The following is a 26,160-nucleotide window of genomic DNA, read 5'->3' on the forward strand; positions in this document are numbered from 1 at the left end:
TGTATATTCATCATTTATGTTTATAAGATTTTTTTCCTGGTTGGTAGTTGTTTTTCTTCTATATAAGATGACTTTGTATTTGATTCATGATATAGAAGAATATAACAATATTTTATTCCCATTTTCAACTAGGTTTCTATTGGACACCTCTCTAGATCGTGAGTTGGTTTTTGATGTGTCATGGAGGATTAAGATTCCTAAGAAAATTAAGTTCTTTACTTGACAAGTTTTACTTGGCCGTGTGAACACCATGGATAGGCTTTGGAGAAAGATGCTTTTGGGTCCTTTTTGTTGTATTCATTGTCGGAGGGTAGAGGAAGAACTAGATCACCTTCTTTGGAGTTGTAGTTTGCGAGATCTATGTGGAATTGCTTTCTTCATTAATTTGATTTTGAGTTAGCTCGTTAGAAGGATTGTCGTGTGACGATTGGGGAGTTCCAGCTCCATCTGCCATTTAGAGAGAAAGGCTATTTCTTGTTGTTTGCTGGGGTGTGTGAAATCTACTGTGGGATCTCTGGAGGGAGAGAAACAACTGAATGTTTAGAGGTGTGGAGAGGGACCCTAGTGTTGTTTGGTCCTTGGTGAGGTTTCATGTTTCTATTTGGTCAACGGTCTTGAAGGCTTCTGGTAATTATTCTCTAGATAACATATTACTTAGTTGGAAACCCTTTCTTTATTGAGGTTGTGTAGATTTCTGTATAGTATAGTTGCATTTGGATTAGTCATCTACATTTTTTAATTTTTTTTTAGATGTCCTTTCCTTTTATAATTAGCTCCCTTGGTTAGAATTTATCTTGTATTATATTTACTCATTATTGGGTCCTTTTAAGAAATAAGAGAAAAAGATTATTCCTCTAAAAATAACATGGTATTAGAGGAGAAAACTAAACCCTAAACCTAACCCTAGCCATTAGCTGTCTTAAGCCATCGTGCCATCGCCACTATCAATTGCCACCGTTGTCGTTCTCTATCAACGCGTTTGTCAATGTCTGTCATAGAAGCTATTTCAATTCAAGACATTTAGTTTGCTCTTTAGGTTTTATGTTTCCCATTGTTATGTTGTTTTGTTTATGTTTTTGGAACAATTATATCTCTAAGGTTTGTCTTTTCCTTTTTGCTTCTAATTTGTTGTATCTTTTAGCACTAGTCTCTTTTTATTTACTTAGTGAAGAGTCTTGGTATCCTTTTTGAAAAAAAAAAAGAAAGAAAAACTACTTTCCAATCGGTAATTATCAATTTTTTTGTAGCATATAAAATCTTGTGTGCAAACTTGAAGAGCATGTTATCCTTTGTTTCTTAGCACTGAAGATGCAAGACTAAGATTTTTTGGATATGTTCCCTTGGTTGTAGGATGGCGACAGATTTGGAACCTTTGCAGCCCTTGCTTAAGAAATTTATAACTTTTCTGGAAACAGAAGTTCTGCCATCAACTTCTCAGATGATAAGGCCAAGAGTACAGCTAGACCGTTTATCTGTATGGCTTGGGATTAAGTCATTGTAGGAAGTGGTTGCTAAACCTTTGATATAATTATGATAATCTTTTCTCTTTTGCTTCTCATATACTATGTTTTTTGAAGGCTTGGATTCTTGGAGCCTCCTGCGTTTGAAGAAGGGATATTGGAGCGTTATCCCATTTTTCTTGACATCGTACTTAATCATATAAGTAGTGATTCACTTGAATTCTCTCATGCAGTTACATGCTTAAGACTACTCTTTGAGATGCTTGGTCAGTGAGCCACTTTCTGCTGTTTCCATGTGTGTGTGAGTTTTCAGTAAATGGCACAGGTTTTAACAGTTTTCTTCATTTTTTCATTTTCTATTTTTAAATTTTCTTTTAATAAATGTCCTTTAAGGCTGTGAGCTTTGGTTGAGGTCTACATTATCTCCTAGTGTGATGCGTAACACTTTATTGGGTCAGTGCTTCCACACTCGAAATGAGAAAAGTCATAAAGACATTTTTGATCTTTTTCTGCCGTTTTTGCGGGCAAGTATTTGGGGCCTTTGGCTAAGTTCATTTGACTTATTTATTTTTTTGTTGCTGTTGATATATCTTTTTTTCCTTTTTATAATTTAGTATATCCTCATTACTGAACTTAATGTGCTATGCCTCCAGTCTCTTGAGGCTTTGCAAGATGGGGAACATGAAAAGCAACGTAGGCATTTTCTTTATTTCCTTCTTCATCAAGTGCCAGTTAGCAGTAATTTTAGTGTCCTAACCAGGCAAAAGGCTTGTCAGGTTGTTTTTTCTCCCCCATGGATGGCCATACTAATTTCATTATTCAACAATTAAGAATTGTGTCACACACATTCGGTATATTTAGTGTTTTCTGGTTGTATGTATACGTAATATGTATCTATGCATGTAAACTTATTGCTCGACTTTATTTTCAGATAGCTCTTCAAATTGTTCACCGAGGATATAAGATGAATCCACCATGCCCTCCTTTTGAGTGCGCACATATGTGGTGAGTTAGCCTGATTATGACTTCGATTTAAAATGTGGACTATATATTTTTTTTCTACCATTCAATATGAACTATCTGATATATGCTTTCCCTGCTTCTAAAAAGAAACTCCATGTAAATTTATGCATTTGGGCGATAAGCCCAAGCTTAAATTTCTGCATGCAAGGCAGAGGAAGACGTGTGAAGATAGCAAGAAAATGGGAAATGAACAAAATGTGGGGAAAGTGCTAGCTTTATCTATTACTGCATGAAAATAATAGGAATGCTAGATGACGAGGATTGGTCTTTAGCATAGTATTCATCTTGCCCGTAGATAGTTGCTCTAGAGTTTTTGAAACCATATATATATATATATATATATATATATATATTTTTGAAAGGAAACTAAACTTTTCATTAATAAAATGAAAAGAGACTTGATGTACCACCGAGTAGGAATTTTATTCAATGATCAAAGTCGTGAAAATACAAGAGAAGGATCCTTATTTATAGGTAAGATAGGATAACTTAAAGGGAATTAAAGTGTAACTAATCTAGGATTAATCAAGATTAACTTTGAATTTACCATTTTACCCAAATCCTATTACATCATATTCTATCCCTCCATAAAAAACTCGTCCTCGAGTTTTAAAATGAAAATTCTCTGCTTGTTGAGTATGATAGACTCCAACTGAAAATTTTCAGCATGAAATTTCCCAAATCCAAGTGGGAATTAAAATAAGTCTCCATGAAAATCTCATACAAATAGAATGGAAATTAATCATCAATTTGTCAAATTTGTAAATAGATTGAAATTGAAACTTCTGATATGAATGGCCCACTAGGTCCATTAGGGTTTTGGTGGAAAATATAAAAAACGCCCCTGATTTTATGATCCTTTCTTCCTCATTGTGAAATTGAAAAGCCGCCTTCCGCTGCTTCTTCCTCATCGTAGGGTTTTCTTCTTCGTCTGGTAACGTTGCGATGGCCAACTTCTGGTGCTCCTGTTTGATAGCGTGAACGTTCTCCTCCGACAAAGCTGCTTCACCTTCTTTCTCGTGAACGACTATGAACGAGGTGTTAACAAGCTTTCGGTGATCTCCTTCTTCAGTCATGTGATCTTCTTCTTCATCCGTCCTCGAGTTTTAAAATGAAAATTCTTGGCTCGTTGAGTGTGATAGACTCCAACTGAAAATTCTCATCATGAAATTTCCCAAATCCAAGTGGGAATTAAAATAAGTCTCCTTGAAAATCTCATACAAATGGAATGGAAATTAGTCATCAATTTGTCAATTCTGTAAATAGATTAAAATTGAAACTTCTGATATGAATGGCCCACTAGGTTCATTAGGGTTTTGTTGGAAAATATAAAAACCGCCCCTGATTTTATGATCCTTTCTTCCTCATCGTGAAATTGAAAAGCCACCTTCCACTGCTTCTTTCTCAGGGTTTTCTTCTTCGTCTGGTAACGTTGCGATGACCAACTTCTGGTGCTCCTATCTGATAGCGTGAACGTTCTCCTCTGACAAAGTTGCTTAACCTTCTTCTTTCTCGTGAACGACTATGAACGAGGTGTTAACAAGCTTTCGGTGATCTCCTTCTTCAGTAATGTGATCTTCTTCGTATTGCCAATGAAGCAGTGGAAGATTATCGAGTGAAAAAGAAAAAGAGGTGGATCCTTAAGCTTGACATGGAAAAGACTTTCGACCGTGTTGACTGGGATTTCTTAGAAAAAGTGTTGAGAAACAAGAATTTCAGTCTGAAATGGATAGAATGGATTATGGGGTGTGTAAAAAATCCAATGTTTTCAGTCTTCATTAACGGTAGACCAAGGGGAAGAGTGGCTGCCACAAGAGACTTAAGACAAGGTGACCCCCTTTCACCTTTTCTTTTCCTTCTTGTCAGTGAAGTGTTAAGTGCGTTGGTGTTCAAACTTATTCAATCCGGCCTTGTTGAAGGATTTGTGGTTGGCAAAGAAAAAATCCATGTTTCCATTCTTCAATTCGCAGATGACACTTTATTATTTTGTAAATATGACAGCACCATGCTTGCAAAACTTAAGCAAACAGTGGAGTTTTTTGAATGGTGTTCAGGTCAAAAAGTTAATTGGGATAAATCAGCCCTTTATGGTATCAATGTGGATGAAAACGAGGTGATATCCACAGCCGCTTCTCTGAATTGTAAGGCTGACCACCTCCCCTTCTCCTACCTAGGGTTGCCTCTAGGTGGTTATCCGAAAAGTCTTTCCTTTTGGCAACAGGTTTTGGACACATTCCAAGCTAAACTAGACAAATGGAAAAGATTCAACCTCTCAAGAGGAGGTAGAGCCACCTTATGCAAGTCAGTCCTATTAAATCTTCCAACTCATTACTTGTCCATCTTCCTCATGCCTGAAGGAGTTATTTCTAAAATGGAAAGGATAACAAGGAACTTCTTTTGGGAAGGACATACCTGTAGCAAGCTAAATCACTTGGTGAAGTTGGACTTGGTGCAAAAACCTTTAGCGGATGGAGGCCTTGGCCTCGGTGGCTTCAAATCAATGAATTTAGCACTCCTAGCTAAATGGGGGTGAAGATACTTTAACAAGGATGATTCCTTTTGGGGCAAGGTAATTAGAAGTATACATGGCAAAGACTCTTTTAATTGGCATACAGCTGGGAAAGGTGGTAGAAGTTTGAGAAGCCTTTGGGTTAGTATCTCGAAGTCTTGGCTAAAAGTTGAATCTTTGGCCAAATTCAAGCTTGGAAATGGCAGCCGGATTGCGTTTTGGTTAGACCCTTGAGAAGAAATGACTCCCTTCAACACCTTGTTTCCATGTCTTTTCAGAATCACCATGTTCCTAAATGGATCAGTAGCTGACCATTGGGACAGCCGCTTGGCCTCTTGGTCAATTTCCTTCCGCAGATTACTTAAAGATGAGGAGGTGCTGGCTTTCCAAGAGCTGCTGGGGAAAATTGCAGCAAGAAGAGTCGTCGAGACTTTTGATAAAAGGGTGTGGTCCATTTCAGCTTCGGGTCTTTTCACGGTCAACTCTCTTAGAATCTCACCTTTCCCCCACCTCCCCTTTAGATAAGTTTCTCTACTTGGCCCTATGGAAGACAAAAAGTCCTCGAAGAGTTAGCATTCTCATCTGGATAATGCTAAATGATAAGCTGGACGTAGCCTCAGTTTTACAAAGCAAGCAGCCATCCAACTCCCTCTCCCCTTCAATCTGCCTGTTGTGCCTTCACTCTAACGAAGATCCTCTCCACCTCTTCTTTTTGTGCCCTTACTCAGCTTGGTGCTGGGAGAGGCTGCTGTCCATCTTCAATTTCTCATGGGTTATGAGCAATGATTTTAGGGGAAATGTGCTGCAATTTCTAGCTGGAACAAGTCTTCATAATCCCAGCCAATTACTTTGGTTTAATGCCGTCAAAGCTCTCTTGGCAGATTTATGGTTTGAAAGGAATCAAAGGGTGTTCCATAATAAATCTCTTGGGTGTCACGATCGCCTCGAATCTGCCCGTCGTCATGCTTCTTCATGGAGTATCCTCTCCAAGCTTTTCAATAGCTACAGTTTAATGGATTTCAACCTAAATTGGAGAGCCATTATCTCCATTCCCAACGGTGGATCTTAGCTTAGCCAGCTGTTTGCTCTCTCTCGTCTAGTTCAACTTGTTTAGTTTTAAGTTTTCCCCCCTATTCGGCCATTGTTTGGGCCTAGTTATGCTGTTTTATCTCATGTTTTTGACTTCTCTATTTATTAGTTTTATATCCCGTTTCTTTGGATATGATGAGGGCGCTAAGGGGGTGTCAACCTAGTTGAGATGCCCGGGTGCACCTGCTGATTCTTAAGTCTTAGTCTTTGCTTTGCTCATTTGTGTGGGTTTCCCAATTTTTCCTCAAATTTTGACGTCGATTTCTCCTTTGAATTAGGTTGTGCCAATTTGAAAATACTTTTCTTTAATTTTTTCTTCTTCCAAAATGAGGTCCTCCTCACACATTCGACCATTTTTACTCGGCTCATCTTCTTTATTTTTTGTCCCGAAAGAGCTACCAAATTGGAATTGCTTTCTAGCCTCTGTATTTCTTCGTGGATAATCATTGAAAGGTTTTTCCCCGTGGTTTCCTTCTGTTCTTGCAGCCTTTTTTCCATTTTCTGTTCAGTCTCTGGTTTTGTAGTTCTGTTCAGCCTATGAAATTTCTTAGTAAAGTCGATCACTATCCGATTTTCTCGTTTATTTTTCTGATATTGTTGATAAAGAGTCTGTTCATAATCTGGTTTTCATCATTTTCAATATTCGTGGCCAACTTCTAATTGGACTTTTGCCAATCAGTTTTTCTATTCATCTGAATTTGATTCCACCAAGCTGATCTGCCTCCCTTTAACTTCAAGGCTATGAGCTTGACTTTCTTTCCTTCGGGAGTGTTCATGTAATTGAATAAGCTTTCTACGTTTTTGATCCAATCAAGGAAGGCTTCCACGTCCAATTTGCCGCTGAATGTAGGTGAGTAAATCTTCTTCCTATAATCTTCCTGCCACTCTTCTATTTCGTGTTCATAAAATCTTGGAAAATGATGTCTTCTTGTTGGAGTTTGCCTCTGTTCTTCACTTTCAGATGAAGGAGATTCATAATCTTGAAGTTCTTGAATGGGTTCTTGGGATCTTGGAGATTGAAAGAGTGTGCGATCTCCCCTTGGTAAATTCAAATTGCCCATGTTTTCTTCTCTAAAACTTCTTCCCGCAGTTACTAGGGTAGGTCTTCTTCTCCGTTCATCCCCTCTGTTTTCCTCTGCTCATTGAGGAAGGTTAGCCGAGACTAAGTCCATCTGTCTTGACATTCTGGCCATTACTACATTCATTGCATCGATGCTTGATTTCATTTTTTCCATTTGACTCTTCTACAACCAACAATCGGGCAGTAGTTGATCTTGGAGAAAGGATTTCGATATACTTGGGGAGGGTTTCTGCGTCCTTCCCTTTTTCTGGTGTTGGCAGTGTTCTTACCAGCCGTGGAGCTCTATACCAATTTGATGTACCACCGAGTAGGAATTTTATTCAAGGATCAAAGTTGTGAAAATACAAGAGAAGGATCCTTATTTATAGGTAAGATAGAGAAATTACAAAAAACAAAAGGAGAAGAAATACTATTGAGATACAAAGAGGAGAAGATATAAAAAAGCAAACACTTAAAACCTAATAAACCAGCTCCAAAAAGGAAGACCAAAACTAGAGAGCACATAAATTGTAAAGCCAAAGCTGATAAAAGTCTAAGGTAAGAAGTCCAATAAGGCTGGAAGTGCGAGGATCAAATCACAAATTAAACCAACTTCTAAATTGTCACTTCCAAGTTTACAACTACTAGGAGAAAAAATGCAACTTCACAAGGACAAAACTGTCTTTATCATATTTGATATTTGTGTACTGTTGGCTATAGGTCTTTTGCATTGATGAAACATATTAGAACATTTTTAGCTATATGTGTTCTTGTGCTCACGCACACATGTATATTGCATGGTGCTCTTTCCAAATCTTTTGTTGATTGCTCGTTACTGGACTTGGGTCTTAATTGGGATACTTTTATCTTTCCATTGTAATTTTGTATTTATATTTTAATTTCATTTATTGTCTTTTCACCCTGATTTGGAGTTTGTATCAAATGAGGATTCATCTCTTTTCATTATATCTATGAATGGTGGCATGTTGTTCAAATATATATATGTATGTATGTATGCATGTGCTCCCACTTGATTCCTTTTCTAATTTACTTTATTCAATAATTTGAATTTGGTCTTTGAAAACCTGAGTGATATGTGTAAGGTTGCAGACATGGTGCTTAGTTTGGACAAATTATGAAGAGGCACCTGAAGTGCATAAGGTTCAAATCCTGGTCAGCGCTGATGGTCTGAGGAGGCTGACATACAATTACTAGGGGAAATTAATTGATAGTTGTTATGACATTTAACTACATAATTAAGTGGCTTCTAACAAGTTATGAATATTTTTGCCACGTTGTGCTTATTGAATTGAATAGCCAAGGACAAAGAAATTACATGACTACAGATTTGTTAAATCACTATTTAATGTAATGTAAATGTCATTCTTGACTTCACTATTAGATTGTGGGACTTATATTGTCCTTTTTTTTATTGACCAGGGGCCCTGCTCTTGTGTCATCACTGAAGGATTCTTCTCTTCACAGCTCACTGAGGCAACCTGCATTTGAGCTTATACAATCTATTATAGTATCAGATGCTGCTGCATTGATACATTCAATGCTGGATAGTTGTATAGTAGCTCTTTCCAATGAAAGTAACATGAATTATAACTTCAATGTTGCTGAAGATGAGAACATACTTATTTTTTCTCCCAATGAAATGGATGATAATTGTTGGGGTGGATTCAGTCTGCAGAGCCATATAATTTCGACAGAATTTAAACAGTGGATGTGTGTACCTATGTTATGGATTGATGTTCTAGTTGATATTGATCCCTTGGTTCTGCCAATTTCCTTTTCGAAAGCCGTTTTCTGGGCTCGATCACGTTTTTCTATGGTAGAATCTGAAACCACTGCTGAATGTGAACTTCCGCTGAGGGCTTGGATATCGTCATCTTCTTTTGAAATCTCCAGTTCACTGGGATGGAAGGTGCCAACTGGTTCTGATGATGGTGGGGATGGGAAAGAGTCAAAAAACTCACTAAAAGTGTGCACAATGTTACTTCCTTTAATAAAAACATTTACAAGGTTTTTGAATTTATCTTCATGTAAAATTTATTTGAGCTGTTCAGAGTTACCTTTTAAAATTATTTCTATGCTGCAAAGCTTTTAGTACATTTGTGCTTTATCTAGTTGGTGACAGGTTCTTTGATACTTGGTTCACTTCAGTCTATGCCTGTTTCAGGTTGACTGCCCATTTCTTATTTCTGTTGGGGCAAGGAGAGCTGAGGAAGCAGTGGACTTGGGAGCCGAGAATGGGGGAAAGTCTGATCCTTTCGCTTTTTGATTCTACTGATGTAATGCGATACCTTTTTTTTTCAGTTCCTTTTTAAAATTTATTTATGTCTTCTGTTTATTCTTTTCCTTCTCATTTTTATTCTTATCCAAAAATGCACGTATATGGATATATTGTTTTTATTCAGAATGTCAGGCAGTTTGGAAAGCATGTCTTGGAACAAATTTCAAACACAAAGGGTCTCTCTTGTGGTTTGGAGTTCCTTTGTTCTTCTGAGTACTCATTATCTGCCGTCTTTCTGGGCATGAGACATGCTTTGAAACTGGTAATCAAAACTCTAATGTGAGCTAGGTTATTATTCATTTGTATTATTTAGTTTAAATCTAATTGTATTCTCTTTCTCGTTGATAGTTATATTTGCATCTATTTATCTTGTTGGAGTAAATATTTTATTAATTATGTAGCCAAATTTGTTGTTCAAATTTTGCCAAATTTGTTAGTAGTATCTCTCTAACATGCACGTGTTGTCTCGCGCCTCCTCCTTTCTCTCGGCGTTGTCTTAGCCGTTCCTCTGTTCACTGGCCGCCGTCTTCCATGCACGTGTTGTCTCCTTCAGTTGATTTTGCTTTTCTTGAGGGGGTCTTCGTTTTCTTCTGTCTTGTAGCTGGTAATCTCTTCAATTTTCTTCGTTCAATGTCTTTGAACTCATTAGAGGTTATGAGTTGTTGTATTTGCAACTCTTATTATTGGATTAGGAGTGAGAACATGTTTATTATTGAGGACTCGAGTAATAATCAGAAGATCTCCCTTTCTATCTCTCATTTGCATTTGGTTGAACTATTCTTGGTTGAGTTGTTACATGATCCGGTTTATATGTTTTTCTCCAAAAAGGCTGATAAGGCATTGATAACACTTGATAGTTTTGCTGATATGGACTTTGATGGAAAATGAAGAGAAATTGGTAACTTTCATTTGAAAGTAGAATATTGGTCTTACAAATTACATTCTCATTAGAAGTTTCTTGTGGGTTATGGAGGTTGACTTTTGAATAAAAAAACTTACCCTTGCCTTTTTGGACATGTTCTACTTTTGAAGCCATTGGAGAAAACCTTGGGGATTTGGTTAGTATTTCTTCTCAAACCTTGGAAGTTCTTGGATTGCTTTGAAGCCTGTATTGAAGTTAAAAAAATGTCTGGCTTTCTCCCAGCTGAAATTGAAATTAAAGATAGACAAATGGTAATTTTCATCTTAGTTTTTTTTTTTTTTGAAAAAGAAATTCATTCAAGAAACTAATCACAAGCACAAGCCTCCCCAACAAGGGCGGAGGAGAAAGAGTCTGGAATAATACAAGGAATCCCAACCACTAATTCAAAGCTAGAAGAAGAATTAGAAAAAAAAAAAAAACCCACCCAAAGATTTTCAGGTTTGGTCATTTTTCTCCGTTAGACCCTTCAGTCATCCTTCCTGGTGAGTTATATTTCAAAGAATTTTTGAACTCTTTGGATATTGCAAGATTAATTGAAGTTAAGCGAGATGAAGGTTTGAGGTAATTGATTTTGTTGAGGATTGTGTACATGATAAGTCTTTTCCCTGGATTGCTCACTTTGTTTCCGCTCAGGTTCAAGCCGCTTCACATTTGTTCTGGATTGATTTTTTCTCCTGCTTAGTCCTCTTTTCCTTGTATTAGTTTTGGTATGTTTGGTAATTTAGTTTGATTTGTTTGTACTTTGAACATTAGTCTCTTTTCATTTTATCAATAGAAAGTATTGTTTCCTTCTTTTTCATGGGGAGTATAATGATATAGTTGCGATAAGATGGTTACTTTGTTGTTATCAGGGGCATGATAGTAATTAGTTGGGAGTGATTATTTATAGATAGAGCAAGTTAAGGGGATTCTGATTAAATAGACCTCTTGATTTTCTTGGACCCTTATAATTTTCCCCTTCTTTTTTTCTTTGTTGGAAAATTTCCTTGTATCAATAGCATTTTCTATTAATTTGTTCTTCCGCTATGTGGCCGCCAAACTTAATGCTTCTCAGTGGTGTTCTCTTTCAAAGCACTTTGAAGTGAGTGCCTACTCACTTCAAGACATATGTTTGAATTGGCAAGCATTCAACTTCCCGTTTGAACATGGTTCAAGGAGAAGGATCAGCACTACCCAATTTTGAAGACTCAAGTAGCTAGATTTATTTTATGATTCTCTTGTTTTCCTCTTAGTTTGTATTTTGGCCATCAAAAAGAGGGCATTTTCTCTGTTTTCTCATTGTTCTGTAAGCTTTATATTTTCCGTCTTTGTCTAAATTCTATGGATATGATGAGGACGCTAAGGGTATGTCATCCTAGTTGAGATGCCTGGGTGCGTCTCCTGATCCCGTATCTTGTATCGATCCTATTCAAGTACACATCTCTTGTACTTTCTTTTTATGAATTAATAAAAAGTTTGTTTCCTTTTCAAAAAAAAAAAAAAAGCATTTTCTATTAATTTGTCCTTCAATTTCTGCTACTAGTATATGTTGTGTCAGTTTGTTTATTATGAAACCATTTGGTAACTTTTCTTTTGTTTGTTTGGTCATAGCTGAATAATTGTTGATTACTGATAGTCGTATCATCAGCATGTCAAAAGAATTTCATATGTGATTTAGGTATTAAACCCCCAAAATGTTTAAGTTTGAAAATAATTGAACTGCACCAATAATGTATACTGGATTTTGCAGTATTTGGGGCGATCACAGTTTGGTAATTATAATTTGGTTTTCAAAACTGTGAACGCGATGTTGTTGGCCTTTTTCCTTCCCATTTTTGATTGTTCTTATGCAATTTCATTTGTATTGTCTAGGTTCAAATGGATTCTATCCTTGTGAAATTTCAGAATCTGCATCATTTGTTTTTCATACTTCGTAAGCTACTCCAGGAAGGTGATTCACCTCATTCAGCTTTGCCAGAAAATTCATCCAATCATACGGATGTTACAAATACCTCTTCCCAAGGTGGATTTCTTAGACAGCCGGTTTTTGATGCATCAATGCTGAACTTTGGCAAACAATCTTCAAAAGTTGATTCTAAATTGCTCCAACGGGTCAGTTGTTTATTGTCCAATGCAGCGTGGCCTTCTATTTGTAGGCTATTGGTTGAAGGCAAGGCATTTCTCGATTACAGTTTTTGTCAAGTATGTTCATTCTATACTTTTTAAGATGTAACTGGTTATCTGTTCATTTCATTTGTAGCCTGCAATATTGTGAGGTTCGTACCTCCTTCAAAGTCAAATGCCATAATTGTTCTCTTGTTTTTTTTTTATAAAAATAATAATAATTAAAGAGTGCTTTTGGGAATAAGAGGCTTGTTTGCTTGTAAGAAATTGATCGGTTAATTTGTCTGTAAATCTGAGAAAATGCATTCCTCTATGATAATTTAATGTGCTTGTTCTGGATTTTTTAAATTTTAATTTAAATGTACAAAAAAAAAAAATAATGTAAAGAAACAGTGTAGTTGAAGAACTATTGGTGTAAATAAGGTACGTTTCTTTTGATATAATTTAAAAGAAACAGAAATTTTCATTTGATGAAATGAAGAAGTACACAGGTATTAACTTGCTAAGAACATTAAACAAACAATACACATACTAGATTACCAGATTCTGAGCCCATTCATGCTTGAAAAAACTTAACTGCAAAGTTAATAAATAAAAAAAATAAGACACGTTATTTAAAAACAAGAAACAACTTATTATATTGAAAGGGATTAAAGATTCAAGGGGTACAAACTTTGTGAGTGAATATGAAAAATTAAAGACAACAAATACACCCATTTACACCCATTTAGAGAACACCCAAAACTTTTCAGACCTAACAAAACACACCCTATCAAAAATTTACTATTATTAGCTTTTGCTACCATATTGAGAAACTTGAGAAAAGTGTGGAGGGCCTTCCAAATCTGATGGCTATAGCTTTTACTTTGTACTACTCAGAAATGACTGAGTAATCATCATAGAACTCTTGTTTTTATTGGAGAAGAATCTCTAACTTCTTTTGAAGATATTCTATCATGCAAAGAACCATTTCATGACAAATCAGCTCCCGAGCTATTTGATAAAAGAATAAATTGCCAATTGTAAAGATGAGTTCGGTAAGTTGTCTCTCAAAGTGATATTTTTCAAGAGACTATTTAAGAAATGATTATTTTCCTAGATCATCAAAACAAGATGCAGAATTTTGATTAATAAATGGAAAGATGCCAGAATACTCGAGGAAAGGAAACAAACTCTCGAAAGAGCGGGGAGAATATTACAGAATTCTTAGTTGACAAGTGAATCTAAATTTGAAATAATTCTGAAAATTAATCCGTCCTTGAGAATTGTTTGTAATGACATACTTCAAATCTTAAAAAAAAAAAAAAAAGAAAAAAAAAAAAGAGAGAGAGAAGAGAAAAAAACAGAAGAAAAAAAAGTAAAGAAAAGGAAAGAAAAGTTAAAAAAGAAAAAGAGAAAAAAGTTGTATCAAACATCCAAGAATTCTGAACTTCTTTTTCCTCCCAGTTTCATGGACGAGGAAATGGATTTGTAAATTCTACGGACCTCTTCACCAACTTCCTCATGTTGGAAAGATCTCATCTTAATATTTTACTTCTCATACTGACAAACTTGTTTACTGATTGCAAATTTGTCTTATCATGATACTTTCTTTGTTTACAGATGACTTGTGTCCGCTTACTTGAGATCATCCCCATTGTTTTTGAACGATTTAACCCATCATTAATCGAACTGTCTGGTACCAAAATGGCAGTGGAAGATGCATGTGGTTTCAATTGGCTTCATGATCTAATGGATTGGGGAAAGTCATCTCTTAAGGTCGTTCTCACTTACTGGAGACGTGCTATAATTTCATTGCTGAACTTCATTAAGGGATCGTGTTGTCTTTCTACTACATCAACAATTAGGGATATTGAACACCTTATGTCCTTAGGTGAGGGTTCTTTTCCCCATTTAAGAAGGCACACTATGGTCTAGAAACTCCTTTTTTCCCCCTCACACAGAAATGATGTTCAATACCATTCATTATGACAATTACACCCATTACTGTCACTGATTTTTTTAATACACTTTGGGTTTAATTTTTCTCTAGATGATGCTGCGATGGATGAGTTAACAGAAAAGGTAGCACACCTCACGATTTTATTATCCAAGAACGAAAAGTACAATATTGTCAAGACCAATTTGGGATCAAATGCTTTAGTGCTTGAAGACTTCCCTTCTGGCCGCAAGCTTTCCACCTCAAAGTTAGAGTCTTCTGGTGCAGAGGATATAGAGGTGCCAACATTGGTGAAAAGGTCGGAGGCTAAGAAGGAAAATATTGGTGAATTGATTGTTCTTTCAGATGATGAATCAAAACCATTTATTTCACCAACTAGAGCCTTTCCATCTGAATCTGACGTAGGTCAATGCATATTGGATGATAAATTAGCTCCCGGTGATGAAAGTGATACACGAGCTGATTTTGGGAAAAGTAATATTTTGGTTATTGAGCCTTCAAAATATGTAGCGGATAGAGACCAAGAAATAAATGATAAATGTAGCTCTACGCTTGCACTCAAAGAGCATGCCTCTGGTGATTCAAAAGTCAGACCAGCAACGTCATCTGTCTTGAGATCTAAGGATGTGGATGTCAAACATAAAGAAATAGACTCTGAATGCATTCTAAGCAAACATGTTCCTCTTAATGATAGAATTGATTTGAAGGTCTTATCTAATAAAGCAACTGGTTCTAAAAGCAAAAATCAATCTTGTGAAACTGCAGTTTCTGTACCAGGTTATGCTGTTTTAAAACAAGTAGTGTCTGATGCTGCCGATGATCCACTAGAAATTGAACTCAATTCTGTAAGAAACCAGAAAACAAATATTTCAAAACCAATCATCACTGTTCCCAAGCGACGAGTCATCCAACTTAAAACACCTGTTGAGAGCAGAGCTGTCCATTTACATAGGCATATGATTGGTGCAAAAAGATTTAAACCACCAAGGCTTGAGGATTGGTATAGATCTATATTGGAATTAGATTACTTTGCCATGATTGGTTTGACATCTGTGACTGAAGATAAGAGTCAAGCCGTTAAACATTTAAAAGAGGTTCCTGTATGTTTTCAATCATCGGAACAGTATGTAGAAATTTTTCGGCCGTTGATTTTGGAGGAGTTTAAAGCTCAGTTACGCAATTCTTTTGTTGAGATGTCCTCTTGGGATGAGATGTATTTGGGCAGGATTTCTGTACTATCGATTGAGAGAGTTGATGAATTTCATCTTGTTCGTTTTGCCTACGATGACAATAATTCAGTGGCTTCTAAAAATTTTGCTGAAAATGACCTCATTTTGCTAACTAAAGAACTTCCACAAAAATCTCCACAGGGTGCACATATGGTTGGAAAGGTATTCTGTGGCACTCTGGAATTCTTTTTATTTATTAAATTGGAGAGAATAATGATATTATGTGATATAGCATCTCAGTGTTGTATTTTGTAGCATCTTAGTGTTTCTTGTATTAGCATTCACCCCGTTAGAATTTGAAATTTACTATTCTTGAATACAAGACCTAGCTGGTCCAGTTCATAGGCCAGGGTGTGCAGTGGCGCATGTGAAAAATTGAGGAAGACAGCGATATTTGTGGCTGCTGGTAGCAAACAACAAGGAGGATAGCATAGCGGCATGAGTTTGCCCGGTGAATGTGACAGTGGCATAGGTGAAATACAGAACATAGTGGCTGCTAGATTAGTTTCCTCACATGGGTAGGATGCCAAGTCGGATTTTAGGTTTTAAAAAAGAAGACAACACAGCACAAGGCCCATATTGTAATAACAATCTCCTTCTTTAAAAACAGATGGGTCTTACCCAATTTATTCAAATCCAGCTCATCAATCAGACTGTAGCCTCACTTACTTCCAGAGTCTTACTTGTTCTTATTTATTCTCACAATCCACGTGACAACAAATGTGCCCATCTCCTCGCGACTTGCATTGTTGTCTTTCCCAAGTCTTCATCTTTGTTTGCCTTTGTGATTGTTGCTGGCCAAGATCTTCATGAGGTACATTTCTTCTTCTATTTCCATTTTCTTTTGAATTGTCTACCTCTGATCTCTCTGCCGTTTTTTAACGACCCTTGCGTCAACGTTCCTTCCAGGTTTTCATCTTCAACCTTTTAAGCCATAATGATCGGAAAAATTTTCGTAAAAATCCCACCTTTGGCCCACCAATTATCTTCCTTAACCTTAACATCTCATGCCTGGTCCTCATTTCCCAACAAAGTACCGGCTGATGATCTCTCTGTTGGCGTGTTTGCCACTTCTTTCCATTCTTTTCTCTCTTAAGTCTCTATCTTTCCTTTCATTCTTGACAAAATCCACTCATTTCTGTGACTAACCGATTGGATAAACATGTGTGTTCGAATTGTGTTTCGACATCCTTAGGGCTTCTTTTCTTGTCACATGTACATTTGTTGCAAGTCTTTCTCCATCGATTCCACCACTTTTTGGATAGAATCAATAATGTAGCCTAAGTAGCTTTGAGTAATCCTCCAAGAATCAAGATTGCGGATCTTTTATTAGAATGATAATATGTTTCATATAGGAGGGGTATGTTCTATTTATAGAGTATTATTACAAGTGGAGGTAAAAAGGGAACTAACCTAGAATGTTGCCTAATTACCCAATTAACCCCTATTCTTCTTATATTATTTTCTACCCTCCTAAAAGAAAACTCCTCAAGTTCTAAAAAGAAAAAGAAATGAAACAATCAAGAAGTAAAATAAACTTGTTCAATGGCATATGGCCAAACCAACCTCCTACATTTTGAAAACCAACCTCCTATATTTTGAACAAAATTATTCTGACTAAAGAAGTAAATCCGAGACAAAAAAATCCAATATTGCCACCAAAAGATGAACTTTTCCATCCGCTATAACCCAAAAAAGAAGTTTCCATCTCATTTAAAACCGACCACTCACAAAAGAATTAGCTTCCAAAGAGAACCCTTCAAGAATTACATTTTCTTCATCTTTTGCTTCAAGTTCTTTGATGTTGTGGTAAACGATTTCCAATGCAATCGGTTTGTCGTTCTTGGTCAATTTTTTGATTTCCGTCTCGATGAGTTTCAATGTTTGATACCTCTTTTCCATCTTCTTCATTGGATTTTTCTTCTTCACTCGAGACTACTTCCGAATCAACCTTTTCAAATTCTTCTTTTTTATCTTCAACTTCGTTTGCGTGATGTTTGTCCCAATCACCCCCGTCAACTACATGGGTCTCAACAAGATTTTTCTCAAATTTATCTTCAAGATTTTCTATTTGAAAACTTTCCGATCATGATTCCTTCGTTTTTTCTTCCATATATGAAATTAATCCGTTCTTGAACTCTTGCAAATGAATTGATAATTGATCAATTTGTTGAGTCATTTTCCCCAATGAACATTAGATTTCTTTTGTTGTTTTCCTTATTTCCTCAAATGCTATGAGATCAAAGTAGTTATTATGTTGGATTCTTGGATATGTTTCAATCTCGTAGTGGGGTATAGGACTCACTCATTGATTTTCGTGAATCAAATCTTTATTGATTGTGTTTCATAACCAAAAGAGTAATTTCAAGTCTCGAACTTCTTCTTGGGTTGTAAACATCAATTTTTTATGTTAATTCATCTAGCTCCCAATCTTACGTCGATTTCTTGAAAAATGGGTCTGATTGGATTGTTGGGCCCTTTTCCAATATTGTTGCCTTCTTATTCCATCCTAGACTGTCTTAGAAATATCATCGGAATCATTGGAATCACTAGAATCAAATTTCCAATGTGGATCATGATAGGTTCTTTGAGAAAATCGAGCATGGGGACAATTAATATGTTGAAATTCTTCTTCTGAATCACTTGAGTCATAATTCCAATATTGTTTTTGGAAGTAAATTTCATTTTCTTGCCCATGTCAACTGCTGTATTTTTTCTTAGACATCTTTGATCAATAACCGTATATTCTAGCAAAATCTTGAAAAATCTTTGATTTCTTCTTTCTTTCTTGGAATTTCAAGGGTTCCCCTTGATTAGATGTGGGTTGTTCGGCAACGAGCACAATTAATGAAGCTCCTTCTTATGATCGGCATTTCCAAAAGTTTGCAGATCTTCCGCTGGCGGCAGTCAATGTTGGCCTAGATGGTTGCTCTGATACCAAATTGATGTAGCCTAAGTAGCATCAAAGAGTAATCCTTCAAGAATCAAGATTGTGGATCTTTTATTAGAATGATAATTTGTTTCATACAAGAAGGGAATGTTCCTATTTATAGAGTTTTATTACAAACGGGGATAAAAAGGGAATTGACCTAGAATATTCTCTAATTACCCAATTAACCCTTATTCTTCTTACATCAATCAACCTCCACTATTTTTCCTTGACATTTGCATCAAGGTTGGCAACCCTCCCCTGCGTAATGATCCTTCAAGCCATGTGAAAAATGTCTTCGTCTCTTCTTTTAGTAACCAACGGGACCCATTGGGTTTGAACTAACATAGGTGCAGATCCATCTTGATCTCCATTCTCAATTGTTTTTATGCTATCTCTTCTCAATTGTTTTTATGCTATCTATTCTCAATTGTTATTATGCTATCTCTATTCTCAATTCTTTTTATGCTATTTGTAAATGGGAATTCATCTTTGCTACCATTCTATATTCTCTGTCCGCTATGTTCACCATTTTTTTTGAAACGGAAACATAACTTTTCATTGATAAAATGAAAAGAGACTAATGCTCAAAGATACAATAACCTTCAAGAGAAAAGAGAAATTGCAAAAAGCGGAAAAAAGGACTAATGGGATACAAAGAGAAGACATCAAAAAGCAATCTCTTAAAACCTAACAAACCAACCCCTAAAAGGAAAGCAATACTAGAGAACACAAAAACTAAAAAGCCAAAGTCGATAGCAGTTGAATGAGCCAGCGAGGTGAGAAGACCAATAAGGTCGAAAGTGCGAGAATGAAACCACAAAACAAACCAGCTTCTAAATTGTCGCTTCCAAGAAAACAACTAGTAGGAGAAAAACGCAACTTCGGACAAAATTATAAGGCTTAGGCTCATAAACACGAGAAAATCACAAAAATAATTCAATTCCTGGACAAGACCACCATGTTATGCTTTAGCTGAAGGAGAATGAGGAGGAATTGATTCCATCTGAAAACTACATTTTTCAATCAAAGCTGAGAACTTGGTAGGAATTTTGGGAGACAATTTTGCTTGAATATTTTCACCCTTCTCAAACAAAGTATCAAAACTATCTGCAAAGCAAACCTCTGGAGCCCTCTCAACAAACTCATCTTGTGCTATAGAATCCGTAATATCATCACTGCTTAAACTAACATTTGAATCTCCATCAGAATCGTATCCAGAAGTAGTGTCTTTAGGAGGTGGATGCCTATAAACTCCTTTTACAAAAGTAATATTTGTAGGAGGTGGATGTCTATAAACTCCTTTTACAAAAGTAATATTTGTAGGAGGTGGATGTCTATAAACTCCTTTTACAAAAGTAATATTTGTAGGAGGTGGATGTCTATAAACTCCTTTATTAGGGGGGTGTACATAGTTCGGGTTGGGCCGGGTTGGAAGATTTTTGTGGACTAACCCAAAAATTCGGGTTGGCTAATAATGAACCCTATTAGTTCTTTTTTGGAGGGTCAACCCAATCCAAAATTTCCGGGTTGGGCCGAGTTGGATCACTGGTTCTGTTTTTTTTTTTTTTTTTTTTTTAAATTTTATTTTATTTTTTAAATTTGACTATTTTTTTAACTTTTATATATATATATATATTCGGGTCGGGTCGGGTTGACCCCGACCATGAAATGGGGTAACCCAAGACCCAACCCGAATTTAATATTTTTTAACATTTTTAACCCAACCCAACCCAACCCAAAATAAAATCTAACCCAACCCAACCCTTGCGGTTTGGTTGGGTAGTCCGGGTTGGTCGGGTTACCGGGTTTTTTGAACACCCCTAAATTCCTTTTATAAAAGTAATATTTGATCTCGGAACTTTATTGAATGATTGGCTAAAGTTCAAACTATAAGGCAAAGGATGTGAATTGTCTGTAGGTTGTGAATCAACTTAAAGAAAACGTGTACGTGACTCCTCCAAGACATCTGAATTGAACTTTAAATGTTCCTTTGTGGATGACTGCTTCTTTTTTGTTCGACTGTAAGAGAGGATACTAAGAAAATGGAGAGAACATTCTATGTTCACATTCTCTTTCCTGCTCTCTAAGTCGATAGGTTGTGGAGTACTAACTGCGGTTTCCATGGGACTATTAAGACTCCTTAGAGGAAGCGGGTCTGCCTCATTCGAAGCTGGAGCAAAATTGGTTTCCTTGTCTAACAGAATGGGAACACCCTCTTCGACAAAATCTGAAACCTCAAACACTTTTTCATCATGCTTAACTTCAATCAATCTTGCAATATCCTGAGTTAGAAAAATCGTTGCAAAATAACTCGCCTTGAAGGATATTAGGAGGATCTGATGGATAAATATCACCAAATCCAAGGTGAAAATTCCATTAGTCTTATCTTTAACTTCAATTTCAGCTGGGAGAAAACCACACAAATTTCTTTTAACTTCAATACGAGCTTTTGAGCAATCCAAGAAATTCAGAGTTTGAGAAGAAATACTAACTAGACCTCCAAGGTTTTCTCCAATGGCTTCAAAACTAGGACGAGTCCAAAAGGGAAAAGGTGAACTTTTTATCGACAGCCAACCTCCAAAACTCACACTCGACTTTGGATGAGAATGTGCTTTGTAAGACCAATTTTCAACCTTCAAATGCAAGGATCCAATTTCTCGCAATTTTCCATCGAAAACCATATCAGCAAAACTATCATCAAGTTTTATTAATGCCTTATCAGCCATGAAAGGATTGATTAGAATTTACAGACTAAAAATAATCTTCCAAAGAAAGACGAATATCTTGCCAAGAATAGTAGGCAAACAATCAAGAAACAGATTGTTGAAGTTTATTGACAACACTTATCTTTTCTGACCCAATAAGAGAAATCAGAGTTAGATGGTTGAGAAACGGCTTGAAAGTTTCTAGCCACTTTCAAATCATCTAAGAGAGATGGAGCTAAAAGGTTCACCAAATTCAGGCTCAACAATACCAAAGCGAGGGAAGGACAACAAACAATACTTTGCTTTACCCAAAAAAATCTTTAATCATTTCCCAGAAAACCAACCAACATTTCTTCAAGAAATCAGTTGGAACATGTAGATTTTTCCTACCACCAGTAGGTGGCCAAACAACGCATTTGAAAATTCTTTTATTGAACGATTTGAAATTAGCCAAACGAATGAATCCAAAGCCATCCCGATCTTTTTTGGAGAACACATGAATTAGATCTTGTAATAGCTCTACCAAAAATAGTTCAAGCCAATACAAATGAGAGATTGAAAGGTAAATCTTCTGATTGTTACTTGAATTCTCAATAGAAAACAAGTTCCTCTCACACTTTATCCAAAAGTAAGTGTTCCGTATACAACTCATGGCCTCTATAGTGTTCAAAGACATCTTAAGTGGAGAAGAAACACTATGGATACCAGATCGGTGACCGGAGACACGGCCGAAGAGGCTGAAGGGGTTGAGGTAAAAATTGAGGTCGAATGGTGGAGAATCTAAGATGGACAGCAAAGGATGGAAGAATAACGGAGGTAGGGTGAGGTACCGAGCGAAGTGGCTAGGGTGATGAATGGAGGTAGGATTATCAGAGGATGTTTTGGGGAGGGAGAGAAGCGGCTAGTGTGGGTGAAGAATGGAAATTCAACTAGGGTTTCAGATAGAGAGGAGAGAAGAAACGAGGAGAGAGAAAAATGGGGTTACCTTACAACGGTGGCTAAAGGGGAAGCCCGAGGATGGTTGATGGTTGACGATGGTCGGAGACGACGTTGGCCGGAGAAGAAACAAAAAGGATGGAATCGGGGGGGGGGGAGATTTCGACGAGGCAGCCGGAGTTGATGAGGGCGTTAGAGGTGTTGTTTCAACATAGTTGAGATAGCCAGGTGCGCCTGTTGATCTTGTATTGAGGCCGAATGGACCACCTAGAAGAGGCAGCCGAGGGTGGCGACAGAACAACGATGGTCGGAGTTGGCGGTGATCGGTGAAGTATGAGGCAGAGCTGGTGAAGATCGACAAAGAATGAGGTATCTCCACCATTTTCTCTTCTAACAATACAATCCTACTCTTCTTACCCACTTAAAAACCAAGTGTTCGAGGTATTTGACCCTCTCTCTCTCTTGAGATTTCTCTCAAGCCCTAAATCACTTACTGAAATAATGCCTACCTTTCTCCTTCCCCACTCTCTCTATTTATAACAAACTACCATAACAACTTCTTTATCTTATTACTAATCTACCCTTACAATACTCTAATAGCATTCCTATCACTTTCCTGTACTTTATCCAGTTTTCCTAATCCCCAAAACTGAGTCCCAACCTCAAAACATGCCCTTTCTCAAAGTAGATGAATGGAAAATTTTGCCAAGTAATCATTTGATAACGGAAGTCGTGAGAATATAGTAGTATCTAGGAAAGCTTATTGATGCCCTCAGCCTAAAACCCCATCATCCCAATTCCTACAAGGTTAGTTGGATAAAGAAGGGGGTGAGACTTATGTTAGTGAAATTGCACTATGCCTCTTTCATAGGAAATTCTTGCGAAGACCAAATCGTTTGTTATGCTATGTTTTAAACATGAATTCCTGTCATATCTTAATTGGATGACCTTGGCAATATGATAATCAAACTATTCACAAAGGGCATTTGATAACGGAAGTAGTGAGAAATATGGTTTGAGTGAAATCAAAGGATTTTTCATGACAAAGCGACAGATTGGTCAGACCATTGTGGAACAATTCGACTCTTAGCTTCTACATCGTGTTCCTCTCCAAGGCCTTCGAAGACTACTCCATCTAGGATATTTGCTTGAATTGGAATGCTTTTATTGTTTCACCATAATTATGTTTTCTGTTTGAGACATCTGTTATGGTTTTAATTGTATTTCTATCTGATGTATTTCTTATTGATGTACTTCTTTCTATTAGGATGTGATGAGGACGTTAGGGGTGTGTCAACCTAGTTGAGATAGCTAGGTGCGCCTGTTGATCCTCGTTCTTTAAGTTGTAACTAGCTCTTATATATCATTGTACTTTGAGCACTAGACTTTTTTCATTACATCAATGACAGGATTGCTTTTGTTTCAAAAAAAAAAAAAAAAAAAACAAAAAAACAAACAAAACAAAAGAAAAACTACTCACAAAGGGCATGAGAACACCTATGAATTTTTTGAATTCTCACCTTGAAACTTTTGTCTTCAACCTCCCTAACCCCTTCTCCTTTCTTCTTTTTTTTTTTACCTTTCTTTCTTTTCTCTACCGCCATTCTCATCGGAGAGAGAGCTGACTGCCACTGCAACCAGCTGACCTCCACCTTCTACCTTCTCTTTCTCCTCTTCTTTTCTCTCTCTCCCCTTCGTTTTTTGTCTCCCCTTTGCTTATTTTCTTCTCCATTTTTCTTTTTCTTCTTCTTAACTTTTTTTCTTTTCTTCCTTTAGGATTTTATTATTATTATTATTATTATTATTATTATTATTATTTTACTTCACTACATTCACAAAACCGACCAAAACTGACCAGCCGGTTGGCATATCCTACCCCTCCAAAAGCTTTGGAAACCGACCAATGAAAAATCGGTGGTCGGCATTGGTTTGGGCCCAATAGTGACTCCAACTGACTAATGAACACCACCTACTCTACATTCAACTTTTGCACTAGTTACAACCATAAACTGCTTTTTTGCTTCTCCATGTAACAAGATTACCCCATATAAAGGAAGAATAACCAACTACATCTTCTATTTGTAACATCACCTGCCCAATTTGCATCATAGTATACCTAAATCTTTCTCGTCAGTTTTTTAGAAAAACAGTCCTTTTCTAGGAGTCATCTGTAAATATCTCAAGGTTCAATAGGGTAGCTTCCATATGTTCATCAAAATTATGCATAAATTGACTAGAGAAACACAGTTTATGCCCCCCTACAAGACAAGACGTAGGTATCTCCCCCTATCTGTAGGTATGCTCTCATGATTGAGTCCAAATTTCTTTTGTGGGTTCATAGGAGAGTGTTGGCTTGGATCATACCATGCCTGTTTTTTTTAGAAGATCTAACACAGTTCTTTTGGGATACAATTATACCATTTTTTGATCGAGCAACCTCTATGCCTAGAAAGCATTTTAGATTTCCTAAATCCTTGACTTTAAATTCTTGAGTCAAGTGCTTTTCAAAGTCTGCAATTTTGATTCATCATTCCCATAAAGAATGATACCATCAACTTATACTATTAAGAGGACAAGTAAATTTTCTCATCTCCTTTTGAAAAACAGAGTATGGTCTGATTGACATTGTGAATATCCAAGATCGAGAACAAAAATTGCAAATCTGCCAAACCAAGCATTGAGTGATTTCCTGTATTTGCAATTTATCTTTATTCGAGAGGAATATCCATGTATACTTCTTCGAAATCACCATTCATGAAAGCATTCTTAATATCTAACTGTTTAAAACCTCAATCAAGATTGGTTGCTAGAGATAAGATAATTCTTATAATAGGTGCAAATGTTTCTTGATAGTCAATCCCAAGTAAATCCTCTAGCAACAAGTTTGGCCTTCAATCTCTTAATGCTCTCATTTGCCTTATGTTTCACCATAAAAATTCACATACATCCAACAATTTGTTTCTCACTAGGTAGATTCGTCGTGTCCATGTTCTAGTGTTTTCAAGTGCTTCAATCTTGTCTTGTACTGCTTATCTTCCAACTCACTTCTATCCTTATGCATTGTTCATTGGAAGTAGGAACTAGTTCAGATGCTTAGGAGAGTTGATCTATTTCAGAACCTATCCTCTCACCTTTTCGTTTCTTCTTGTGTAAGTGAGGAGACTTTCACTAGCAATTGGGGGCATGAGACTTAGATTTACTGCCGGAGGTACTAAAGGAGTTACGGGTATACTTGGTGAAATTGAAATTGTGACTTGAGGATGAGGATGAAGAAAGGTGACTAATTCAAGTTCAGTCTTAAGTAAAGAGGTCAACAATTGATTGTCGCCTACGTTCTCCTTCTAACCATCAATTTTGGAATAAAATGGTATATGTTCAAAGAACATGACATCTATAGTGACATATACCCATTTTTTGGAAGGATAATAGCATTTGTAGCCTCATTTAGTGAGAATCCAAGAATATTCATTTATGTGCCCAAGGATCCAACTTGCTTCGATGTTGGGAATGGATGTGGACAAAGGGACTATACCTGAAAACTTAAGGGATCAAATCAAGAGACTAAGCACAAAGATGAGGAAAGGATTGAAAAAAAAACATGATGGGGAGTGGAGAAGCCAAGAACACGAGAGGGCATACAATTGATTAGATATCTAGCAGCGAGAATGACGTTACCCCAATAAAATTTAGGAACATGGGTAGAGAACATCAAGCATCAAGTGACTTCAAGGAGATGACAATTATTGCGTTTAACTACTTTATTTTGTTGGGGGATTGTCAACATAGGAGCTGTGGTGGAGAATTCCTTGAGTAGTTAGGTAATCTCCAACAATGTTTTTTAAAGCTCGAGGCTCAATAAAGCTCAATAGTCTTCAAGAACTTAAGCACGATGTTTTTTTTAAAGAAAAAAAATATTAGATGCACTAGATATAAAAGTACTATATAAAAAAGAGA

At 36.6% G+C, this 26,160-nt stretch overlaps 1 protein-coding gene across 5 annotated transcripts in view; it reads left to right on the plus strand.

The window, feature by feature from the left end:
• Positions 1–26,160, plus strand: part of LOC120085485 (P-loop containing nucleoside triphosphate hydrolases superfamily protein) — a 37,310-nt gene that overhangs the window by 5,003 nt on the left and 6,147 nt on the right. The window contains exons 5-15 of one of the 5 annotated variants that reach the window (XM_039041466.1): positions 1,351–1,497; positions 1,578–1,726; positions 1,854–1,984; positions 2,114–2,236; positions 2,392–2,465; positions 8,582–9,169; positions 9,327–9,438; positions 9,565–9,702; positions 12,214–12,543; positions 14,068–14,338; positions 14,498–15,795. In XM_039041466.1, the coding sequence (XP_038897394.1) occupies positions 1,351–1,497; positions 1,578–1,726; positions 1,854–1,984; positions 2,114–2,236; positions 2,392–2,465; positions 8,582–9,169; positions 9,327–9,438; positions 9,565–9,702; positions 12,214–12,543; positions 14,068–14,338; positions 14,498–15,795 (3,361 nt within the window). The other 4 variants (XM_039041467.1, XM_039041469.2, XM_039041471.2 and 1 more) reach the window with 4 other exon arrangements.

The sequence above is a fragment of the Benincasa hispida genome, chromosome 9 (genome assembly GCF_027475165.1).
Source record: "Benincasa hispida cultivar pf3 chromosome 9, pf3_genome.v1.1, whole genome shotgun sequence".
Classification (NCBI taxonomy): domain Eukaryota; kingdom Viridiplantae; phylum Streptophyta; class Magnoliopsida; order Cucurbitales; family Cucurbitaceae; genus Benincasa; species Benincasa hispida.